The 24,322-nt window shown below is 46.0% G+C and overlaps 1 protein-coding gene across 1 annotated transcript in view; it reads left to right on the top strand.

The window, feature by feature from the left end:
• The window catches only part of WDR49 (WD repeat domain 49), a 125,970-nt gene that overhangs the window by 65,413 nt on the left and 36,235 nt on the right, over positions 1-24,322 (top strand). Inside the window, exons 9-10 of the mRNA XM_066621546.1 lie at positions 3,307-3,422; positions 22,179-22,309. Coding sequence (XP_066477643.1) covers positions 3,307-3,422; positions 22,179-22,309 — 247 coding nt within the window. The remainder of the gene's footprint in view (positions 1-3,306; positions 3,423-22,178; positions 22,310-24,322) is intronic.

Genomic DNA, 24,322 nt, shown 5'->3' with positions numbered 1-24,322 from the left:
CTGACCAATATTTTTAAGATCTTGGTGTTTTCAAATAATACGTACCATCACGTTGTATATCAACTGATGTATAATTTCATGCAGAAAGCAATGAAACAACGGTGCTGAAATATCTCTAGTCTATTAAAAGTTATAGCCAAACAACCAGCAGGGGCAAGGCGCTGGTACATCAGCATGCCCATCACCTGGGGCATTGTCCTGCCCACTGCATGGGAGGAGGTCCAAGCGCTGACCCCCTTGCACCAGGTGATGCAAACCCTAGTGATGCCACTGGTCCCTTTTATGGAACTCTGTGATCCCCTGGATATCTGAAGATGTGGATTCAAAAAACTCCTGACTGTCTAGAGTACTAGTAACTTCTCTGCTTAGCAGTAAGTCTATCTTGCCAATTGGGCAGCAACCCTGTACGTTTAAGTAAAGGGGGTGGGATGAAGAAGCCAAGTGAGTTTCAGTTGTCAAATCAGGTCCCCTGACGATATCATCATGCTGCCCATATGCCACTGGAACATGCGTTGTGGTGGCGTACGGGACTTTGTGGTGGATGCAACTGCAACCTGCTGTTGGGAGAAACTGGGTCACTGCTGCATGTTGTGAGTGGCAGAACAGAGCCATTGTGTTCTTCAGCACTAGTAAATTAGTGTGGAATGTGGGAGGGAGTTGGAGCAGGAACTGGGTGGGACGGGGAGGAGAGAGGAGGAAGAATGGGGGGTAGAATGAGGGCCAGAAGGGGGTGGCAGAAGTGAGCTACAAAAACTCTTTATAGGGCAGGTCCATATGTTCAAAAAGCCAAATCCAGAGACGGTGGAGAGCGGTTCCACATAGCTTCAGAAATTAAATGTCCATGGATATATAGTATATATGTATAATTAATTAAATGTCCATGGATATATAGTATATATGTATAATTTCACATGCATAGGGTATCATCTATGTGATTAAGAACCTTTGGTTTCCCATCATGGACACAGTTCCACTAATGTAAAGTTGTACATGCCACACAGATGTTCAGTGGAATGAATGCAGATCCTCCCATGTGTATTCTACTCAAATACACCGCTTTTACACAGTGTTTGGTTCTTCAAATAGATCCAGCCCTGGGCCTATATTCTCACATTTATATATATATTCTGAAATTACCAAATTACCTACCATAGATACTCGCCTGTAGTTCCTAAAATTTTTGCATAGTAATCAAGCTCCAATTATCACTTCAGGGGTCAGTCAGAGGGCAGAGCCTTTCAACTCTGATAAGTTTTGTTTCTTGGGTCATTCACAGTAATGCAGAGATTAGTTTCTGTAGTAACTTTTCTGGGAAATTCCAACCAAAGTTAACCTTTTATTCTCCTCTGTTCCATTTTGCAAATGCTGTTGCAGCCTGGTTCTGTTTTGCTAAATACAAGCCTTTAGCAGAGATCTGTTTTTTTTCAGCACCAGGATGGGATCCTCCTTTCCATTTGAAGCAAAGCCCCAGGCTACAATTCAATGCACCCTTACTTAACACCCATGGAAAGCAGTGGGTCTACTTCTGAGTAAAAATGGTTGCAAATATATGCAGCTGCATCTCTTTGCTGTGAATTGAATTGCACACTCCCAGTTCTGTGTTATGGGTCGTGTGTTCTTTGTAGAGCTTCTGGCTTAACACACTGGACACCTTAAAGGTGGATTTGATTCATGGATCTCCTACAGTGGTTCCCAACCTTTTTCACTTGCATATCCCTTGGCATCCCATTTCCATAAATTGTACCCTTCATATTAGCAAAATGTTTGTAATAATATAAGCCCTCATCTCCTCTCTATGAAAACCCATCGTCATCATTGGTAACCTTCAGTCTTGAGAGACTATGGTATCGCGCTCTGAATTGTGGTTCTGGAACAGCATCTAGTGTGGCTGAAAAGGCCGATTCGGGAGTGACAATCCCTTCCACACTGGGGGCAAGTGCAGTCTGTCCCTGGTCTGTCTCCCTGGCTATGGGCCTTCCTTCTTTGCCTCTTTGCCTCAGTCTGTTGGCCAAGTGTCTCCTCAAACTGGGAAAGGCCATGCTGCACAGCCTGCCTCCAAGCAGGCCGCTCAAAGGCCAGGGTTTCCCACTTGTTGAGGTCCACTCCTAAGGCCTTCAGATCCCTCTTGCAGATGTCCTTGTATCGCAGCTGTGGTCTACCTGTAGGGTGCTTTCCTTGCACCAGTTCTCCATAGAGGAGATCCTTTGGGATCCGGCCATTATTCATTCTTACGACATGACCGAGCCAACGCAGGTGTCTCTGTTTCAGCAGTGCATACATGCTAGGGATTCCAGCTTATTCCAGGACTGTGTTGTTTGGAACTTTGTCCTACCAGGTGATGCCGAGGATGTGCCGGAGGCAGCGCATGTGGAAAGTGTTCGGTTTCCTCTCCTGTTGTGAGCAAAGAGTCCATGACTCGCTGCAGTACAGAAGTGTACTCAGGACGCAAGCTCTGTAGACTTGGATCTTGGTGTGTTCTGTCAGCTTCTTGTTGGACCAGACTCTCTTTGTGAGTTTGGAAAACATGGTAGCTGCTTTACTGATGGGTTTGTTTTCATCACATATTTTCTCTTTTCATCTGTCTGAAGAACAGAAGACTCTGTCTTTGCACTGTTTTGCACCAGAAGTGTGCTGAGAAATTCTGGGTGATTGAATGCTTTCCATATTATGTTTCAGCTTTTTTACTGTGCTGGTTTTCAATCACTGGTTCATAGATGAATTGATGACCAAAAACTAGCTATTGGTGGCTTTCACAGCCAGCTAGCTACCTTCCTTCCTGCCTTGCTGGCCCTGCAAAGCATTCTGGAGCATGACCTGCCTTTTTCTGCCATTATTCCATTCTTTTTCAAGTACCCTTAAAGGTCCTGTTGAGTGTCCCTGAGAGTACATGAATCCCAGGTTGGGAACCACTGTTCTACTGGTATGTTGTTTACAGTGCATGGATAGTGTTTACAAAAAGGTGGTGAAGACCAGAATTTAAAAAGAATGAAAATGATCTTATGATCTTGTACTGTGTTTTTAATAAATTAGAGACTGTACAATTCTTAGGTAACAATTAGTGGTAAGTTATTTTTCAGGATCTGGCCTCAGGTAAAATCAGTCAAAACTATAGTCAGACACCCCCCTAAGTTTAAGCCCCGAGTTATCCGCGGGTCATAGAAAATTCCATGGTTTTTTGCTCAAAACCTGCCCTCGGCTTGCCTGTGAGATCGACTTATAGGTGGGTGTCTCCGGTATATTCTGAAATTGCCAAACTCCTCCCTAAGCTTTGTTTTTAAAATACTGATTTTCTAATTTAAATCACAGATTTGGGACTTCAACGGACACTGTCATCACAAACTCAATGCGGGAAGAAACCGGACCGTTGAAATCTCCCAGATTTTGGTGTTAACCCGGACTGTGCTGGTTTTAGGTTGGGACAGGTACCATGGCTCTTAAACTACAATGCTGGCATGTTTGTAACTTAGAGGACTTTTTGCTTGCATTTTCTGGAGATAGAATCTGCTAATGCTGATCTTTCCAGGCTGTCGCACTAATTCAAGGGCTGCTTGGTAACTGAATCCAAGGAAAGATTTAGTGCTGCCTGCGTGTCAGCTGAGAAAGGATGTGCTATTCAAAGGTGCAGTGCAGCAGGAAAAGATCTCATCCATCTTGATCAGGGACACCATTTCAACTCTCAGTAGAGAAGGTAGAAAGATTCTCCACGAGGCTTATGCCTTTATTCTCAGATATCTTCAGCTTGAAGTTGACAAAAGGCAGTTATTTCAAGCATGGCTCCTTGGTTGTGGTTCCTTCTAGCTACCTCATAACTATATAAATGCAATCAAGGCTGGACAAACAGCCACGTACACACATCCCTTCTGTTGAAGCAAAGGGATTTAGGGCCCAGTCCTATGAGGACCCTAAACGTGGGGCACAAACGTGCCGTAAAGCATGTTTGCTGCACCCAGAGTGTAAGGAGCACTCTACCTCAGGACTGGGAAGAAGGTGCTGCGTGACTGCTGGCAGTAAGTGGCACTATTGGATGGCCGTGCAGCTTCTGGGGGCATGGGGAGGGAGTGGGGAAGGAGGAGGGTGCGGGGGAGGGGAGGATTGGGTGTGGGATGGGGGCAGAGGTGGTGGCAATCTCTGCTGCTGTATCCTATGCTCCCTCTCAGCCTGGCAGCCTGTCACGTGGCTTCTTGGGCCCACATCCGCTCAAAATGGCTGAGAAAATTGTAAGGGAGCAAATGCTCCCTTACCCCGAGGAGATTCCCGTCACTAATCCGGTGCCCATTTTGGTCGCCATTTTAATGCCACTGTAGCCCTGGGTGGTGGAGAGCTTAGAATTGGGCTGCCCGTCTTCTATTATGCATACCAAGTAGGTAAGAATAGTCATTCAAGGCCAAACTCCACATGTTATGTATACTGTGGGCCCTTGTGTGCTTTCCTAAATAGGAGCTGCGAAGGAGAAATCAGAAGTGGGACTATGACATGGAGAAAGAAGCAGTTCAACACGTTGTTCCCCTCCCCCCTCTCTGGTCCTCATCCAGATCATCTTGCCTCCTGCAGCTGCTCTTTACCCCAGGATAGAAGCTGCCATTTATGCCAGGAAGCAGAGGGAACAAAAGAGTTAATCTTGAGCTGAATACAAGGTTGGCAACCTTCAGTCTCGAAAGACTATGGTACAAGCCTACAGCACCCAGTATTCCCAGGCGGTCTCCCATCCAAGTACTAACCAGGCCTGACCCTGCTTAGCTTCCAAGATCAGACGAGATTGGGCATGTGCAGGGATTGATACCAAAATGTCCAAAGAAGTGAAAGTGCAGTGGTTTTCAACCAGCGTGCCAGGGCATATTGATGTGCTGTGAATGGCCTTGGTTTGGCCACTCCTGTTATATGTGATGCAGGTTCTCCATATGGATCCTTAATCATTTGGGTACCTGATTCATGGGCTTTCCTCCCTCCCCCCTTTCTTTGAGAGGGAAGAATTATGCAGATCAAGTGTCTGTACGGTTCAGTGTCTATGTGAAGTGCACAAATATTATGTTTCCTGCATGGCGGAGTGGTGGGTGTGTATCCACCTGTCTTCTATGAAGGCCTGGTGGGTGTGTGAATAAGGCTTTGGTGATGAGCACTTTCCAAACTGGCATCGTTGTGATATTGCAAAGTTGGTAACACAGCTTGATGCTACAAGGACATCCTTATGTATTTGTTTGTTTGTTTGTTTGTTTGTTTGTTTGTTTGTTTGTTTGTTTGTTAGGAAGGTGTTAACCTCATTAGGGACCCTGGGGGAGGACTTACATTTCCTACCCCAGGATTTTATGCCGATGTCAAGGAAAAGTAAAATTATAGCAGCTCTTAATTAGAAATCCTCTGACCATAAATCTGAAAACTCGGACAACGCACAAAAGCTGCTTCCACTGTAGAGGCAATTTTCAATGTCATTGTTATGCTGAGGAGCTGGAAAGCTGAGTGGGCGAAACTGCTTTTGTGCATTTTCTTCACCCTTGAAACCCTTACAACAGAATGATATTTTTTTACAGATGCAGAGACACACACGTACAAACATTTTCACTAATTATAATATACAATGACCTGAATCCAGGAAAGTGGGGGAGGAGTTCAGCTCAGACAAAAGGACCGTCTGACGTCTGCTTGCTGCAGCCTCTTACACCCCCCCCCCCGAACAGCCAAATGTGGTAGTCAGAGAGCCATCTAGAATGAAATGTGATGTGTTGCATGGGGCTGCAACTCTGGGTATTGTGCTGCCCTGCAAAAGTTAGCCATGTGTCCCACCTCTGGGAATGTCGCTAGTTGCATGTATCCATCATGGTTTGTAACCTGTGATTGACTTTCCCCCCAGGAATTTGTTTAATCCCCTTTTAAAGGCATCTAGGCCAGACACCTTTCATGTCCTGTGGCAATGAGTTCCACAGATTAATCACACACTGGCTAAAAAAATATTTTCTTTTCTCTGTTCTAACTCTCTCAAAACTCAATTTTAGTGAATGACCCCTGATTCTCATGTTGTGTTGTGTTGAGAGGGAAAAAAGCATCCCCCTATCCACTCTTTCAACCCCCTAAATTTGTGTGGCTCAATCATATCCCCATTCATATCCCCTCCCCGGAACTCAGAAGGCCTGAAAACCTGAAGTAATGTTCTGAGGCCTCCCAAAGACCTTCTGAGGCCTGGGGAGACCGAACACATCTCCCCGGGCATCAGAACACCTTCTGGATGCAAACGGAGCACAGCTTCGGTCATGTTTGGAGAGGGCGCTGGGGAGAGCGGTGTGTGTGTGCATGTGCGTGCGTGCGTGTGTGTGTGTGTGTGTGTGTGTGTGACATGGAATGTATGCCCCAGCATTGCATTCCTTCCAGCAACGCTGCTAGTTCCACTATATCCTTTTTAATATGTGGTGACCAGAAATTTGTCCCCCCTTGTGTCAGCAGAAGCCCTTTCCATTTGAACAAGGTACCAATAAAATCAAACACAAAATATTGAAACAGCATAGTTGCAAATGCCAAGTTTTCCTTGGCCTCTTTTAAACAATCTAATGAGGCAGTAGTTATCAAAAGATAAGCTTATCGCTGACGTTAATACATTGTCTTATAATTGTGCTCATCGTTTGATAAAGTGGCTTGTGAAACTGCGCCCGTTTATTACAGACCATTACCTCTTATTGTGCTGTACAGATACCTAAAAGTAGGTTCCGTGCTGATGGGTGATAAGAGTGTATCAAGTGCTTTCTATCACCTATACACAAATTGAAGATGTGAAGTCATCCTTCACAAGCTTCTCTCCACTGAAGTGTTCTGCAATCATCTGATAAGGAAGCTGTATGCACAGGAGCATGCTTGAGGGTAGCTGCTTCACACAACCAGCCAACCATGTGACGATTTCAAGTATCACATGAGAAACATGACATTGGGAATTGGCTTTTAAAAAGGAACAATTTCAGTAAGATTGTTAAAAGTTTTTGTTTTTTTAAAACAGTTAGTATGTCACCTTAAAGCCCTAAATGGGTTGTTGTGGCTATAAGCTTTTGTCAGGCAAAAATCAATTTCATCAGATGTATGATGGAATTTGAGTGGGAGTGGGTCAGTCGGATTGGTCATTGACCAAGGACACCTTTCTATCAGAGGGCCAATCTAGCTAGGCCATCTCTTGTTCACTGGTGGCAGCCAGGTGACGCCACTATTACACCTGACACACCCATCTACAAAAGGAAGTATCCCTCCAGCCTGTCCTATATCACTGTGAAACCTCTAGGGCAGGAGTTGGCAACCAAAGTAATCCTGCCCACACTCTCCACCCCTTCCCCTCTTCCATTCCACCCTTGCTCTGCCCCTCTGTCATATGGAGCAGTTCTTACCTGCTCTGGTGGCCACAGGTCCAGATTTGGGGCTGGCAGGATGGCACAGGCTTACTCACATACTTAGTCACACAGCACTGCGTACTCACAAGGTGCCACAAACACGCTTTGTGTGACCTAGGGCTGACACAGTGGTCACTGCCCTGACAGTTGGCAGCAATAGGATTGGGTCATCCCTTGTTGTTTTTTGAACAGAGGTAAATAACTTTATATTTCAGTTAACCATTTCTTGATGATGCTTACTTGTTTTAACATTTGATATTTTTCATTTCCTAAAACTTGGTTTCTCAATATGATGTCCTGGTTTTATGATCTATTTGTCCAAATGCTGATGTTTTGTTATTGTATGTATGTATGTATTGTAAGTTGTATGATGACATTCCAGTTGTATGGGTGTTCTGTTTGCAATACCTTTTGTGCGTCACCGTAGTGGCTCCTATGGGGATGGAGGAGTGGGAAAGAATTATATAAATGTATAAAATATATTTTCTAAGAGACCTCTAATTGCTGACCCCTAGACTAGAGGCAGAGGGAATATAATGAATACATCTTGATGAGTGCTAAAAATAAGTATTATATAACCTAAAAGATCCGCTTATGAATGCTAAATATGAGCTCAGTGCATAAACAAAAAGGAGTTAGTGTCTTTTTGTAGTGTAAGGAGACACCACTTTGTCATATATACAGTTCCCAGTGCCGTTATTCATTAGTCCAGCAGTTCCCAAACTTACTGCAGTCATTTTTTGTGCAACGCCGTGGGCGCAAGCCTAACTGTGCCCTGCACCAGTGCAAGTCCCTTGTGCCGGCCTGAGGGTTGCCATAAAGCACATGTGCACCTTCATGGAAGTAAGCTGTGCTGGCACAGAGAGGTGCGCCGCCCCGCAAAGGCCAAATCCAGCCTCTGCGGTGGGCAGGAGAAGGTAGGTCTGCGCTGGCCAAGGTTTTGGAGTGGGGGGAAGGCAGGTGGCAGGTGGGCCCATGAACAGGCGGGCAGAGAGCAGGGGGGCCAGGACTGGGCAGTTATGCCGGATCCTAACCCCTGTTCCTGGGGGGTATGGAGCAGCTCCTGGTTGCTCTGTTCTGCTTGGATCTGTATCACCTCATCAGGTGGTGCAGTGCCAACTAGACCCTCTGTGGCTGCTATGGCCCGCCCAGGGTAAGGGGAATTTTTTCCTCTTGCTTTGGTCCGAGCCTCAGCCAGCCCCAAACTTGCATTGATCACAGCACAGGCCCTGCTGACCTGCCTGTTCCAGCGCAAGTTAGGACTGTGCTGTATCGTATTAGTGCAGAAAAATGGTTAAATGCTGAGAGCAGAATGTGCTTTTTTCTTCTTTCAGCCCCACTCCATCTGATTTTGGCTATCAGTTCCTTGTCTTTCCCCTCTAACAAATTCTATTGACACCGGAAATAGAAAATCAATGTAAATACGTTTGTGTAGAATGAAATGTGTCTGTGCTGGATCCCGTACAAAGCCTGCTTTAGCCAGGATAAGTGTTAAGGTTTATCAACTATATATTAGATAGAATTAAAGGACTTCATTCTCTGCTTGCAAATCTCACAGCAGACTGATAAAAAATGGTTCATTTCAAGGTAAGGTTTTTTTTTTATCCGCAAGCCCTTAGGCTCCCAAAAATGTTGAACATCTGATTCCATCTTAAGTGAGTCAGGAACATGGGATGGCAACATCCATATTGTGTAGCATTAAGGCACTGTGAATTAACTGTGCATCTTCCTTTTAAGGACAAACCAGCCTTCCAATGCCCCACTCTCCCTTTTCTACTAGAATAGGAAGAACCCTGCAAGGGAACTCCACGCAACTCCATGTCAATTAACTGCCAACACCTGCATGGAGCCTGAATCCCCTAATCAAGGTTCAACAGACAACACTTTGATTTTGTAGGAAAGACTTGCAACATGGAGTGGCTCCACACTTCATGCGGCAAATCCATAGAATCAAGATGACATGTCTCCCTCTTTAAATTCTCATGTGCATACGTTGGGGAGCCCCAGTCCAGTTTCTGTACATGCATACATACTGATATTGAACCCATGTTTCATGCAGTCACATTGTCCATGCATATGTGTTGTCTGCATGAAACCTGGCTTAAATGTAACTATAGTAATCATACCTGCTGTGTAAACTGTTGGACTTCTCATGGGAGGTAGGCTCTTACTCACCTATTGCATTGCCACACGTTTTTCACTAATGTTTCTTTTGTAGAAATTTCTTGTGTTGAATAGAGCAGTGGTTCCCAAACTGGGTCCGTGGCCCACCAATGGGTCATGACCCATTTGTGAAGCTGACAAGGCAGAGTAGACTATTTACATCAAGGGTTAAATAACCAACTACTTCGGGGGAGCACTGCTGCCCAACCACCATTATAGCTGCAGGAGCTTGAGCAGCTGGTAAAGTGAAACTTTTTTTTTGATGGGTCCTGAAGCTAAAAACTTTGGGAACCACCATAATAGAGGATTGAAAACACCTGCACAAATCCAACATAGAAAAAGAGGAAAGTCAACTGAAAGGATGGGAAAGCTCCCCATACATTTCAAATATGTTTCATAAAGGGAGTATTTTAATTTATATTTTATTGTATATGTTCCTGGTCTCACTGCTGGGTGTCAGGGGTCCTGAAAGTACTAACAGACACCACCTCAAGTACCATTAGTGGTATGGACCAATCCTTGTGGGACTTATTCCTCTATTGGATTTGCCCCCAAGTTTTTGGCAATCATGTTTCTGTGAGGTCTTTGTCCCTCTTCTCAATGAAAGGATAATTCTTAAGGGGTTGGTTGCCTGAAAGGGCCAAGTGTCTCTATGCTTGAGAAGCAGAATCATTCCATACTCGTTACATGGTGCTCAGAAGTGGTGCTTCTGTAAAGAAGAAGTGGCACACAATCTATTCCCCCTTATCACCGCATTTGACTCTGAAGTCAAGCATGCCAGTATTGTTATGAACATGGAGTTCAGTGTGGTAAATGAGCCTGCCGCTAGGTCTTGACTCTAAGGCAATGCCCAATCAATGCGCCTTGGATTTCACAAAAGAATTAACTACAGGAAGGGCCAAATCCTATCCAACTTTCCAGCACCAATGCAGCCACAATGAAGCCCCAGAGTAAGGGAACTAATGTTACCTTACCTTGACAAGGCATCCATGACTTCCACCCCTCCAGCCAGATGCAATACATGCTCCATTGGCACAGCTGTTTAGGTGCTGGAAAATTGGCTTGGATTGGGCCCTCAATTTCCTTGGAGTATCTTCAAGTGGGAAATTTCCCTGGGCAGTGTGTTCAGGTGTCCCACCTGTCAGTGTGTGTGGGAGAGCCCTGAAGTTTGCAGTATGACTCATCACTCCCTTGTACTGCCAGTGTGACAAGAGTCACAGTTTTTCAAAGTATCTTCTCATTGAAACAGACAGGTAGAGTTGTTCTTAGTGACAGAGAGAGAGAGAGAGAGAGAGAGAGAGAGAGAGAGAGAGTCTGAATGGTGAAGCTGAGAGAGAACAAGCCAAGATCTGTAGCACCTTGAGATGTCAGACTGTTCTCTGGGGAGCTGATGAAACCTATTGTCACTTCCTAGGAGTGTTCCGCTGTCTACCTCTATCCAATGCTTGGCCGATATATTTGTAAAGCAAGTATTGCAAAGACCCCGTCAGCTTCCAGTGGTTTCTCCTCTCTAAGAAGCCAGTTGCTGCTGCCCTTAGAAGTGGGCCCACCTCTGCTTTGGAGCCATTCTGGGTGGCGGGAGCAAAACAGGGGCAAATGCAGTGGGTCTTCTCTGATTTTCCTCGAAGTGTATAGTATAAAACATAACTCAAGACTTACACCCGTATTCCTGTATGTATTCAGGCTGTTATTATGTTATCTTTCGATTACTTTATTGGCAGGATCAGATCACGTGTATGGGGCTTATTCCCAACATGAGCATGAACACGTGGGCACCATGCCACACATTATCCCCGATGCACAGTGGTGAAGTGATTGCAAATGCAAAACTCCCTCCCATGTCTTGCCACAGGTGGCATCTTAATACTAAGATCTAACCAGGAGTTAGTGGGAAGGGAAATGCACTCTGGACAGGTTCAGAGGCCTTCAAGGTTGTTTTTGATGTGTTCTTGGGCCAGACAATTTGGCATTGTAATCCGGGATTGAGCTGCGTGTCTCAAGGCAATCCCAACTGGCCCTTTTGCCGGTGCAAGTCCCTTGTGCTGGCCCGGAGGCATTGCAAAAATGCCGTAAAACAGTTTCATGCCACCAGGAGAGGAGGAAGGCCAGTGCACATCCATGCGCCAGTCTTCAGAGGCCAACAATGGCCCTGCAGAGCCAGTGCATTGGTAGGTTTGTGCCGGCTGAGTTAGGCTAGTGTGGGGGCTTGGGAAGGGTGGGGGGAGGGCAGAATGGGGTGCTCCTGGGTGGCTGAGGACAGGTAGTGGGCAGGTCTATGGGCAGTCTGGACCTGGGCGGGTGTGTGTGTGTGATGCCAAGATCTGGCACAATGTCCGGATCCTAACCCCACTCCTGGGCAACTTGGTGCAGCACCAGGCTGTAACCTTTAGAGCTTATCTACCTCTTTAGGTGACTCAAATCTGAATAGACATATTAGGGTTGCTGCTGCATTACCCAGGGTAAGGGAAATGAATTCCCCTTGCCCCGGGCTGAACTGAAAGCAGCCCCAACCCCATGCTGGATGCGGGACAGACCAGTTGGTGCTTAGGTGTCGACTTAGGATTGGGCTGTTCCTCTCCAAAGGACCTAGCCTAGCTTCTTCCCTATCAAAAAAAAATAAGTTTTTCTTATTTGCATGCAAGTATTTTGCTCCGGATTTCTACATATATTTTCCTAGTATTACCGCCACTACTATCAACAGCACAATACCCATCCTACACCTCAGAATTCTGAAAATGTGTTAGTAGACAGTATGCAAAGATAAAATCAGACAAGAAATTCTGCCTGAAGGCATATCATCTAAATGGGACAGCTGGGGAAGGGAATAGGGAAGGGAAGACAGAGGGAAAATATACTTAGGCATCTGCTTGTGATGACAGATTGTTCATTAAGTAAGTGATACTCAATCAGAAGCCCCCACATCTTTTTCCATGGAACCACCATGGTGTAAACGCAACTAAAATACAGTGTAGTACATACAAAAACTTTGGGCATTTATCTTTCTCAGTGTCATGCCCGTGGGTGGTAAAAGACCTTAAATTCCGCCCAATATATATCTGGGCTCATTAAGAACTCCATGTATTTTTTTTTTCCTCCCTGTTTCTATTGCTGCAATTTGTTTTCAAATGCAAGGTGTTGTGTCCTTTTTCTTTCCGAATCATCTTTACATCTTATCGTAAGACTGCTGGGAGGAGACTAGAGCAGTAATTATCCCCCTCATCTACCAGAGCTGGAAACAATGTTCCAGCGTGATGGAGACAGATTTGCCATTATGTTTTGGCAGCAAAGTAGTACCATGGAACAATAGGGGATGAAACAATAAAATCTCAGACTGGTACTTGCAAGAAAAGCTGTAACAAAGACGGATAAAAGGAAGGTGGTGGTAGCAGAGAGGGAGGGCTTAGGAACAACCTTTATAATATTCTATTTCATGTTGCATGGATATCTATTAATAAAGGACTTCCTTTTCTTTTTTTCCCCCGATTTTTCACATAACACCAGAACCGGGGACATCCACTAAAATTGAGTGTTGGGAGAGTTAGAACAGACAAAAGAAAATATTTCTTTACTCAGTGTGTGGTTGGTCTGTGGAACTCTTTGCCACAGGATGTGGTGACGGCATCTGGCCTGGACGCCTTTAAAAGGGGATTGGACAAGTTTCTGGAGGAAAAATCCATTACTGGGTACAAGCCATGACGTGTATGCGCAACCTCCTGATTTTAGAAATGGGTTATGTCAGAATGCCAGATGCAGGGGAGGGCACCAGGATGAGGTCTCTTGTTATCAGGTGTGCTCCCTGGGACATTTGGTGGGCCGCTGTGAGATACAGGAAGCTGGACTAGATGGGCCTATGGCCTGATCCAGTGGGGCTGTTCTTATGTTCTTATGATCACTGATTCCATTTTCAGCCTGTGAAATTTCACATCATTTCCATCATTTGAAAGAGAGAACAGAAAAGACTGAAGGGAGGGGCTTCGACCCTTGAGATTAGATAGGGAGAAATGTTTGGAGGCTGAACGATTCCACGGGTTGGATTCCATGTTTTCTGAACAGAAATTGTGAATGCTCTTTTTTGCTTCTAACTTTGTTCCTGAAGCTTGCGGGACTTCAGATCGTTCCCCACTTCTTTTGTTTTCTGTACTTTTGTCTTTTGAAAAACACCCCAAACCCTCAAAATCAACTGAATGTGTTCTCAAAAATCAAACTAAGCCCTGGTTTATATATTATCTGCCGCCAGTGGAATTGGGAATTAACAATTTTACCACCGTGCACCCAATGGCAGAATGTTCTTTAATCTATCAAATTACTTACCTTAGATTTATACCTCTGGCTTATCCACCCAAAAACTCTTTTATGAGTTCATTGGTGCCCTGCTGAATTATATTACCTTGGACTCAGTGATAATGATGCCTCTTGGCAGTGCCATGAAGCTGAACATCAAATTGGTTCACATGTTTCGTGGATGCTCTACAGCTGCACAGTTTTATCAAATGCAGGAGCCAAGATTAATCACTTTGTCGTCTTCACTGAACCTTGAATTTAATTCTTGAATGTGGAGCAATATACCTGTTCCTTGGGCATTTTGTAAACATAAGGTTCTTTGGGTTCATTAGGGCTGTTTTGGTGGCCAAAAAGAATCTTCTTGCAGCATTGGAAGCTCCAGGTTTCCTTTCTGGTGAACCTCTGAGTTAATGATATGCTGAATTTTGTGCGGCGGGCAAGTTCATGTATAATTAGCTCCCCTGATACCCTCACCATTATAGGACATGATTTTCTCTGCCTTTTGGAGAAGTGACTGTGTGACTCCCACCTTATGCTCCCTTTCTTGTGTAGAGACAAGATATTGAAGGGATGTGGAATCACATCACCCCCTGACAAAGTCTAAGTTCTTTGACAAGAATGTCCAGCATGAAATTGTTCTCATAAGAACAGCCCCCGCTGGATCAGGCCATAGGCCCATCTAGTCCAGCTTCCTGTATCTCACAGTGGCATTCTCTCTCTCTCTCTCTCTCTCTCTGTGTGTGTGTGTGTGTGTGTGTGTGTGTGCGCGCGCCCAATCCTATCCAACTTTTCAGTGCTGGTACTGCTGTGCCAGTGGGGTGTGTGCTGCATAATAACGTTTGTTCCCTTACCTTAGGGCTGCATTGCAGCTGCATCTATGCTGGAAAGTTGGATAGGATTTGGCCCTGTGGGTGTGTGTGTACAGAAGAGAAGCTGGGCCTCTGAAACAGAGCTATTTGGTAAAAAAAAAATCCATGAAAACAATGGGTTGCTTACTTACAGGGATGGCAGTGTTGCAGGCTATTTTTGCTTTCCAAAAACACTTTCAGTTGTTTCAGAACCTTTACTGGCATATTACACACATATATATAGACCAGGGGTGCCCAAACCCCAGCCCGCGTGCCACTTGCGGCCCACTGCAGGTCCCCATCTGGCCCCCAGGGGGTGCCCCCATCTCTTATGGGCATTCGGCCCTCACCCCAGCCCGCACTGGCCCGCCGTGCAAGCTCCTTGCTTCCCTTGCTGCCGCTGAGCTCAGTGGCAGCGAAAGAAAGACAAGTCCAGCGCATGCGCAGGGCCTTTTATAGTGGGAAGGTAACGTGAGACTTGCAGGTCTCGTGTTACTTCCCACTATAAAAGACGCTGTGTGCTTGTCAGCTGGCCTCTCCCTCCCTTTCCCATGGGCTGGGCTGGGCTGGGCTGGACTCCGCTCGGCTCCCCTCTCCTCCTGCAACCTGAACCAGGGGAGTGCAGGAGAGAGAGCGAGAGAGAGAGAGAGATCCCATGGGGGAGGGGAGGGGAGCCCAGCCCGCAGCACATGCCTCTGAGGGGGGGAGGGCTGGTTAGCTGGCTGGCCAGCTGGCCGGCCAGGAAGGCAGCAGTAGCAGCAGCAGCAGCACATGCCACTCTGGCTAGCAAGGAAGGCTGGTTAGGTGGGCAGGCAGACAGGTAGGCATGCAGCTGGGCGAGCAGGCAGGCAGCCAAGTGGGTGAGCGGGCAGCCAGGCAGGAGCACATACCGCCCAAGCAAACGAGGGAGGGAAGGAGGGAGGGTGAGGGGGCAGGCGAGCAGGCGGGTGTATGTGTGTGAAAGTGTGGAAGATCTCCCTCCTGCCAAAAACTTTGAGCGCCCCTGATATAGACAAACAATTCATAGACTTAAAAAAGTGATACTAATTCCTAGGATGTTAAGAGGTATACCCCATTTCTCTAATACTATTGATTGGACGGCAATGTTTCAGGAGAAGCTTTAAAAATGCCCCCAAAGTCTCAATTAAAGTTGCTCAAATAGGCAGCTAAGTATTTCCTATGGATCGTTTCATGAAGTGTACACTGTAAGATCATGTGGGAAAGAGATTCTATTTTACCCGACTCACACCTGCAATATCTTTCATTATATGGGGTCTTGCTAAATCCCCCGTACAGCACCGCCGAAGGAAACACATTGCACCTGGCCAGGGTAAATGCCCTGCGTTCACAGGGGCATTTCAGCAAAGTGAAGTACAGTGGCATGCGGCCTGCTCTGGTAGATATTTGAAGGCTCAGTGAGGAGCAAACTTTGCTTGCAGCACTATATAAATTCTGTAAATAAATATCAAGAAGTCTCTTCTTGATTAATTGGAATGCTGCCATACTGGGCAGTGATCCCAACACCTCCAGACTGATGCCAATTGTTCTAATTTTTTGAAGAACTACTTCAGAATTCACTGGCGCTAGTGAGTCTTCTAGGAGGCTGTGTAATAGGCTGCTCTGATTTTGGTTATGGTAGACTTGGAGCCAAAATTTACAAGCCCTAAGCCAGGCTCTTATTTCAATTGATAGTTGCCCCATCTCAAGTCATAAGACGGTATATGGCACGCATCTAGGCAACCCCAAGATTTTCCTTAAAAATACAGGCTGAATTTGTTCCAGAGGGAGATTCAGGGCTTTAATCCAGATTGGGACACCATATAAGATCAGGGACAAGACTTTGGCATTAAATACTTTTAGGGATGCAGAGACATTGGCACCCCCACTGTTGAAATGAAAACGTGTGATGTTCTGTGTCATCACACCTGCAAGGTTCACAGTTGATTTACAATGTCTGGTCGAGGCGAGGTTATACGAAAAATAAATGCCTAAGTTTATTTTATAAAATATTTATTAATATTTTTTATAATATTTTATAAAAAAAATATTGCTTCACCTGCTCAATCTGCCTTCCCCTAAAAGTCCAAGATTGTAGCCTCCAGCTGTTACTAAAGATCATAATCTTTGATTTGTTGAAATTGAGAGACAGTTTGTTCAGGGAAAAATATTCTATGCATCTGGAGACCATACGCTTCAAACCTAGACGTGATTGAGATAATCGCATCATCGGCATATAGCAACAATGGGACCCGATGTGTTCCCAACTGAGGTGGGTGACCCTCAACCTCCCCTAAATAAGAGGCCAAGTCTCTTAGGAAAAGGTTGACGAGAGTAGGGGCCAAGACACATCCTTGCTTTACCCCCCTATTGGTTGGGATCTCATGAGAGATGCCCCCATCAGGGAAGAACCGGATCTGACATGTGGTATTAAAATGAAGGCTGATTATAAGGACAAGGAGGCGTCTATCTATGGCCAGATTGGTTAATTTAGCCCAAAGCATTGGCCTGTCCACAGAGTCGAATGCACCTTTGAGGTCTAAAAAAGCTGCATACAACTTGGTTTTTGCCACCTTGACATATTTATAGGCAAGGTGATGTAAAACTAGGTAGTGATCTAAAGTTGTATTGCCAGATCTAAAGCCAATCTGTTTAGCCCCAAGGATCGTCTGGTTGTCGATCCAGTGGGTAAGTTTGTTAAGCAGGTGCTTCGCATAAAGTTTACCTGGGACAGAAAGTAAGCTGATGGGTCTGTAATTCTCTGGGCATCTATAGTCTCCTTTCTTATAGATTGGGACTATAATAGCCTTAGGGCAGCTGTTTGGAATGATACCAGATCTAGCAATCATAGTGAAGAGTGATGCTAAGATTGGTGCCCACCAGTCAGGATTAGCTTTGATTAAATCAGCAGGTTTAGCATCAGGGCCAGGAGCTTTCTTAGGCTTATGACCAGCAATTAATTCTCTTACTTCCTTGTCTCGCCACAGCTCCTCCCCACTGGGCCTCGTGCCCGCTTAAGGCTGATTAGTTTCCCTTCTTAAACTCCCAAGTGCAGCAAGCAAAAGTCAGAGTCCAGTTCCAGTCCACAGATTCCAAGTCAGTCAGTCCAATCAGTTAAAGTTGCCAAACCGGAGTCCAGAGCCAATAGACCAAGTCACAGTCCGAGGTCAGATTCCAGGTAAGCCAGTCCAATCAATGAGAGTAGCCAAATCAGAGTCCAGAGCCAATAAGCCGAGTCACAGTCCGAGATCAGTCTAGTCTGCTCTGCTCCAACATACACTCCTTCTACAACCCACACCCCCTAGTTCCTCCAGGTGCTATTTATATACTTCTAGGTTCACTTTAGCCTCTAGTGGCTGCAGCTGTGCAGCACACTTCCAGCTACCACCTGGGCTTTAACCCTGCATTTACTTAGAGCAAGGGGCACGGTGGACACCACACCCTATCTCCTCGGTTATATCTTCCACAATGTCGCTACATTCCTCTACTGAGACTTGAGGCCACTCTGGAAAATCATCGACCCTACGAAAGGTTTCTGGCTCCCACCGGCAACCAATATCAAAGAATAGAGCCAAGTAGTGTTGCTCCCAAAGATGTACAGGGATAGCCGATGGGTCATGCCCCTCTGGGCACAGAATGCCTGCCAGGGTGCTCCAGAACTGTCTAGAGCTCTTTAAACCTATATCTTGAGTTAACAGTTGGAATTGCTTCTTGACAAAGTGTGCTGTCTTATCCTTAAACAAGGTCCTTCACTGTTCCTTAGTTTGAAAGTATCTGGCAAGGATTTCAGATGCATGTGATTTCCTATATTGCTTGAACAGGTTTCGAACAGTCTCTTTCATCTGCCTACATTCATTATCAAACCATGTTTTGTTGAGTGTAAGGACAGGGAGCTTAGCTGACCGATGGTTAACTCCCAGTTCGGATACTATAAAAGCAGTTAATTTCTCAAAGGAGTCTATTGCTGCGGCTGCTTCCTGCACCAGTAATATGTCATTACTGAGGTCAAGGCTAATCTCCGAGCCTAGAATTTGATATGCTTTGGTGCTATTGGTTGCATTCCAGACTATTTTGGGCAACCTATCAGTAGGCACAATTGGGACTTCATGGCATATAGGTCTATGAATATCAAACTCCAAAATGGGTATTAGTGGGAGATGGTCACTATCCACATAGTCACCTACACAGAAGTCCAGCACAAAGGGCTTCAAGGGTAAGGAGATTAATATGTAGTCTATTACACTGCAGCCACGAGATGAAATGAACGTATATTCAGAGGACTCCTTGAATTCTGTTAAGCCATTTAGCCAGATACAGCCAAAGTAGAGGGCATATCTGGCCAACAGAAGACCAGCCGAGTTAACTAAATTATCACGTGAGCATCTGGGGAAATCCCCAGATGCTCACTTTTTATTTAGCAGCAGTGGCCACGGAGCAGACCTTGGTGGTTGATTCCTGGCCACTTTCACCTCCCCCCCCCAACAATGTCTTTCAGACTTTGCAACTGGGCCTGCCTTCCCACGAAGATGCACTAAAAGGCTCACATTGCCCTGTACCGTATGCCCCACACATCCATCTGGTGCCCTTTCTGGCCTTCCACTGTTGGATTCTCTCCGGTTAGTACTCTGATCCTTTCCCCAAACACAAAAGTGAATGGGAAGAGGATTGGCCAGTGGCAGCTAGAGGAAGAAGGGGACAATCTGCAAAATACCTGACATGACCAGTTCGCCCTCTCCATCTTCTCAGCTGCCCAGCTGCTTAGAAAGCAGCCAAGTGTACAGTGGTGCATGCATAGGGCTTTCTGTTATGTTCTTGTATTAGGGCATTCCAAATCTGGGACCAAGGGCCGGATCCAGGGTTTGGACTAACCTGTCCACTCTGTGACTTTCAGTTCCGCCGACTCACTGCATGACTTTCACCTCGTAACGGGGACAGAGACACTCTGGGCAGTCTGTTCAGCCATCCTGTTGCTCAGCCTTCTGGGATGCCGGGCAACAGATGCGATTGTCCAGAGCAGGGGTGCCCAAACCCCGGCCCGGGGACCACTTGCGGCCCTCGAGGACTCCCAATCCGGCCCGCAGGGAGCCTCCAGTCTCCTATGACCCTCTGGCCCTCCAGAGACCTGCTGAAGCCCGTGCTGGCCTGATGCAACCGCTCTCAGTGTGAGGGCAAATGTTTGAACTCTCGCATGAGCTGTGGGACGAGGGCTCCCTCCACTGCTTGCTGTTTCACGTCTGTGATGCAGTAGCAGCAGCAGCAGCAAAGGAAAGGCCAGTCTTGCTTTGTGTAAGGTCTTTCATAGTCCTTGAACTATTGCAAGACCTTCATTCATTTATATAAGTTCCATCTCTAGTACATTCATTTATGTAAATTATGTAAATTGATTCAAACTTGAAATGTAAATTAATTCTTTTTTATTCCCGGCCCCCAACACAGTGTCAGAGAGATGATGTGGCCCTCCTGTCAAAAGGTTTGGACACCCCTGGTCCAGAGCATCCCTGTTCCCCAAATGAGGTGAAAGTCATGCAGGGAGTTGTTGGAGCAGTAAGCTGCAGTCTGAACGGGGACCGTATTTTCGTAACACAGTGGTTGCAAGTTTGGCGACTGCTGTTCTAAATACATGGTAGTTGGGGTGAGGGCCTAAGGCAACATGCTGGTTGAAGGTAGAGCTAACTCTCATGATCACAGTGAGGCTTCCCCTTTGCCCCTGTCTTGTACTCAATTTCCCTTTTCTTCTGTTTCTCCTTCTATATTCAGCCTTCTCTTTAACTTCTTACCAGACGGGGCTGTTTATTCTAAGAGTCTCAAACATCCTTTCCTCTTTTGGATAGGTTAGCATGGCAAAGGGGTGACAGCCAGGTGGGTTAGGTTATATTTGACTGTTTGTTTCTATTGAAACCAAAGAAATAGAATTTGGTAGTCAGCATTCGGAGAGATCCAGCATTCAAATGTCCTTTTAGAAATGCAACAGTTTGTTATATTGGTATATTTTCTTGGTGTAGAATTTGAGTTATTTTGGTAGAGTATGTGGATTTCTTTTTTCTTAGCACAGTAGCAGGGGATTTGCTAGTTATCACGGTAATTGAAGGCCCAGAACAATATTGTGACCATTAGTGACCCTGAGCTCTCTCATGTATGCATATGCCCTAACCGGTATGTCACAAGTTTTACCATTGTCTTGCAAAATCTATATAGCCTCTGTTTATAACCATTTTCTTGTAGCAAGCCAGAAGAGGTGCGCTTGTTAGCTGGAGACGCTCCGCAGTGTACTTTGGCCTTGTCTGTTAATAAAGCGTGTGAATTCAGCTGTACCAAGTTAATCTGAAGGAAGAGTTGAGCCATTATATTGCATTGCTTATGCTTGATGTCATCTTGAGGGAAAAATAGACCTATTTCGCATGTCAGCTTATATATATATATATATACATTTATATTTATATATTTTGTTTATTAGACAGATAGACAGATACAACAAAATTCTGAGAAACTAGGGTAGTTCACGTGCCACATTCTATATAACAGATAAATTGCTAAATAAGGTGGTAAGTGGGCTTATTTTATGCATATTGTCAAAGACAGTAGCAGAGTCAGAGGGGGCGGAGCTGTAACATGGCTCTTACATGTAAGCTGCCCCTTCCCCTCCCCCTCACTCTTGGAACCGGTCCAAGAGTGAAAGCAACATGGAGGAGATGCTCTTGCTCCTTGAAATGGTTTGAGAGTGAGAGGAAGAGGCAGCTTACATGGCACGTTTTGGAGGGAGAAGAGGGCGGGGTGGCAGCAGCCACTCTTGCAGCTGAGCAACTCCCATTTCTTCTGCTTTAAAAAAAAAAAAAGCACAGACGACGGGTATTCTGCCCAGGGGTGTGACTGTATTGCTGCAAGAGGACATCCCGCGCCTCCCCTTTGAGTTCTTGGCGCCTCCTTAAAGAGCTGTGCTGCACAGTTTGAATAGCACTGTGCTAAGCAATAGAAGTGGGCTATGTCACTCCCACCTCCCTTTTCCTGGCAGGGTCCAACAGGCACTGACCTGAGCCCACAAGAAAGAGGCAACTTGGAGTGAAACAAATGCAGGGTGGGGATCTGAGAACCAGACTTTTTGAGGGTGGGGGGCGGGGACAAAACCTCAAGGTAGGCAGATTGCGCCTTGTTTCTGTTCTGCTTTTTGTATTGAGCCCATAATAAATTTGCTTTTGGATTGCCAAACTCCTGCTCAGAGTGCATTGATGGCGTACCATAACCAATTTGATGCAGTGCTTTCTCCTTGCAGGGAAGATGAGGATGCCACACACTTCCAAGATTTCCAAACTTTTCTGTGCACTCCTGCAGACTAGAAACATGCCCTTTTTTTTTAATTAAGCAAAATACTGGAGCAAAAGATGGTCTCATGAATCCATCTTCTGTTTCAGATACCCAAACCAGTGGATAGATGTAAGACACTTGGTTGTGGCAGCATCTACGCTCTTTTTGGAAGAGGATCAAAAGCAACTGGCTTCACTCATGCTGCTTGGTTTGTGCTTGTCTCCCCTGTTAGGATGATTACTGTCTTCCGCTTGGACAGCTTGACTCAGTTTTCTGTGCAGCCTTCAGAATGGAAAGGAGGAGTTCAGCACCGGGATGATATCTTATGTGCTGCATTTTTACCTCCACAAACTCTAGTTACAGGTACTGGGACCTTTATTGCCTAATATATCATCCTAAGATTGGGACGTGGGCCATCATCATCTATATGCATGGCTGGATTTATTGCAGCCTGGGCCAGCTTAGCTAGTACACTCTTCTTGGCATTACTTATGAGACACAGACAAATTAGAGCTTTCTAAGAGAACATGGGAAACAGAACACAATGGACCTGAGCCGCCTCATCTCTAATAAGACATTTCTAGGTGAGGCACTTGACTCCTAAGGTAGATGCAGTAGTATCACAACGGGGATGTGGTGGGTTCGGGCTGTACCAGGTGTCACTCTCAGGAGGGGTGACACCACCCCATCTAAACCTCCAAAGCCCCAAACCCACATTGGCAGGTTTAGGTTACCCTGCACATGCCTGATCTTGTCTAATCTCGGAAGCTAAGCAGGGTCGGGCCTGGTTAGTACTTGGGTGGGAGACCGCCAGGGAATACCGGGTGCTGTAGGCTTATACCATAGTCTTTCGAGACTCAAGGTTGCCAACCAATCTGTTCATAACTTTATGTGGCTTCTTGCAGTAAGGTTCAGGGTATAGTCTGGGACATCCATGAGTGATTAGTTTTGAAGCTGGAAGCTTTCCCCCTGTGAGTATGGTACAGTTTCTCATTAAGCTACTGAGGGCACAATCTTAAGTCTGCCCTGGGCCAATGCAAGTCCTTTGTGCAGGTCCTGGAGGGTTGCAAATGTGCCATAAAACATGTTTGCGCCTCCCTCCGAGTAAGCCACACTGGCCCATAGAGGTGCGCCGGCCTGCTGAGGCCAGATTTGGCCTCCATGGCGGCAGCAGCAGGTGCATTCATGTTAACTAAGCTCGGCCAGTGCAGGGGTCAGGGATGCGGGCGGAGGGTGGGGAGGAGGCATTTTGAGGCTGGGGGAAGGCAGGTGGTGGGTGGGCTGGGAGCAGAAAGCAGGGCCAGGGCCGGGCAGTTATTCTGGATCCTAGTCCCCATACCCAGGCAACGCTGAGTGACTTCTGGCCTCATCAGGTGGCACAGATCTGAGTAGACCCATTGGAGCTGCTGCAGCTGTCCCCGGGGTAAGGGGAAAAGTTTCCCCTTGCCTTGGGCTGAGAGTCAACCAGCCCCAAACTTGCACTGGGTATAGTACAGGCCTGCTGGCCTGCCTGTTCCAGTGCAAGTTAGGACTGTGCTACCTGAGCCCAATCCTATCCCCTGCTACACTATAGCATGTTGCAGTGCCAAAGTAGTGCACGTTACATGTTATGGTGGTGGTAGGGCAACCTGAAGGCAAACAGGAGATAGAACAAAAACAATTTTACTTAACCCCACCTCGTAAGCCCACAGGCCACCTACCAGTCTCTTTGGACATACTCTGGCCATTTTGGTGACATATGTTCAAGGAGAAGAAAAAGGGCAGGGAAGTTTGAGAAAGAGGAGATAAGATCCAGAGTGTGCAACTGCCACCAGATCCCCCTCTCTCTCCCTGACACACCCTGGCTCCTCCCCAACAAGCCCTGTTACTCCCCTTCCCTGCACTGCCTTACCTGCACTGAGCAGTTTGCCAGCTATGGTGGCAGGTTGCAGCTTCAAGTGGCTCAAAAATTGCTGCTGGTGGCATGTTCTGTGCATCTTCAGCATCTGATTGATGGCAGTGGGACAGTGAAATTGGGTGATAGAATTGGCCCTGAGTCAATTAAACCATTGCACACTGTTAAACCTGTTTGTAACTTACCTGTTTGTTTGTTGTTGTTTTTTAAATGAAAGGCAGTCGTTGAATTAATCCTGTTTTTGGTAAATGGGGAGAGGGAATTCTGGGAAATGGTTAGATACAAATCTTGGCGTATAAGAGGCGTAAACCTTGAATAGAAATTGCTGAAATGTGCATTCGGTTTGGGAAGGTGAAAGCAGGAAACACAAACCAGATGGGGGCAATAAGATTAGGGAACACTAATTATATGATGTGTCACTTAAACGAGCAGCTATAAGACAGATTTTTATACCACTGGCTATCAGACTTTGCAGCTGTTCT

The sequence above is a fragment of the Tiliqua scincoides genome, chromosome 3, assembly GCF_035046505.1.
Source record: "Tiliqua scincoides isolate rTilSci1 chromosome 3, rTilSci1.hap2, whole genome shotgun sequence".
Lineage (NCBI taxonomy): Eukaryota > Metazoa > Chordata > Lepidosauria > Squamata > Scincidae > Tiliqua > Tiliqua scincoides.
This window is presented reverse-complemented; position numbering and strand designations above follow the sequence as displayed.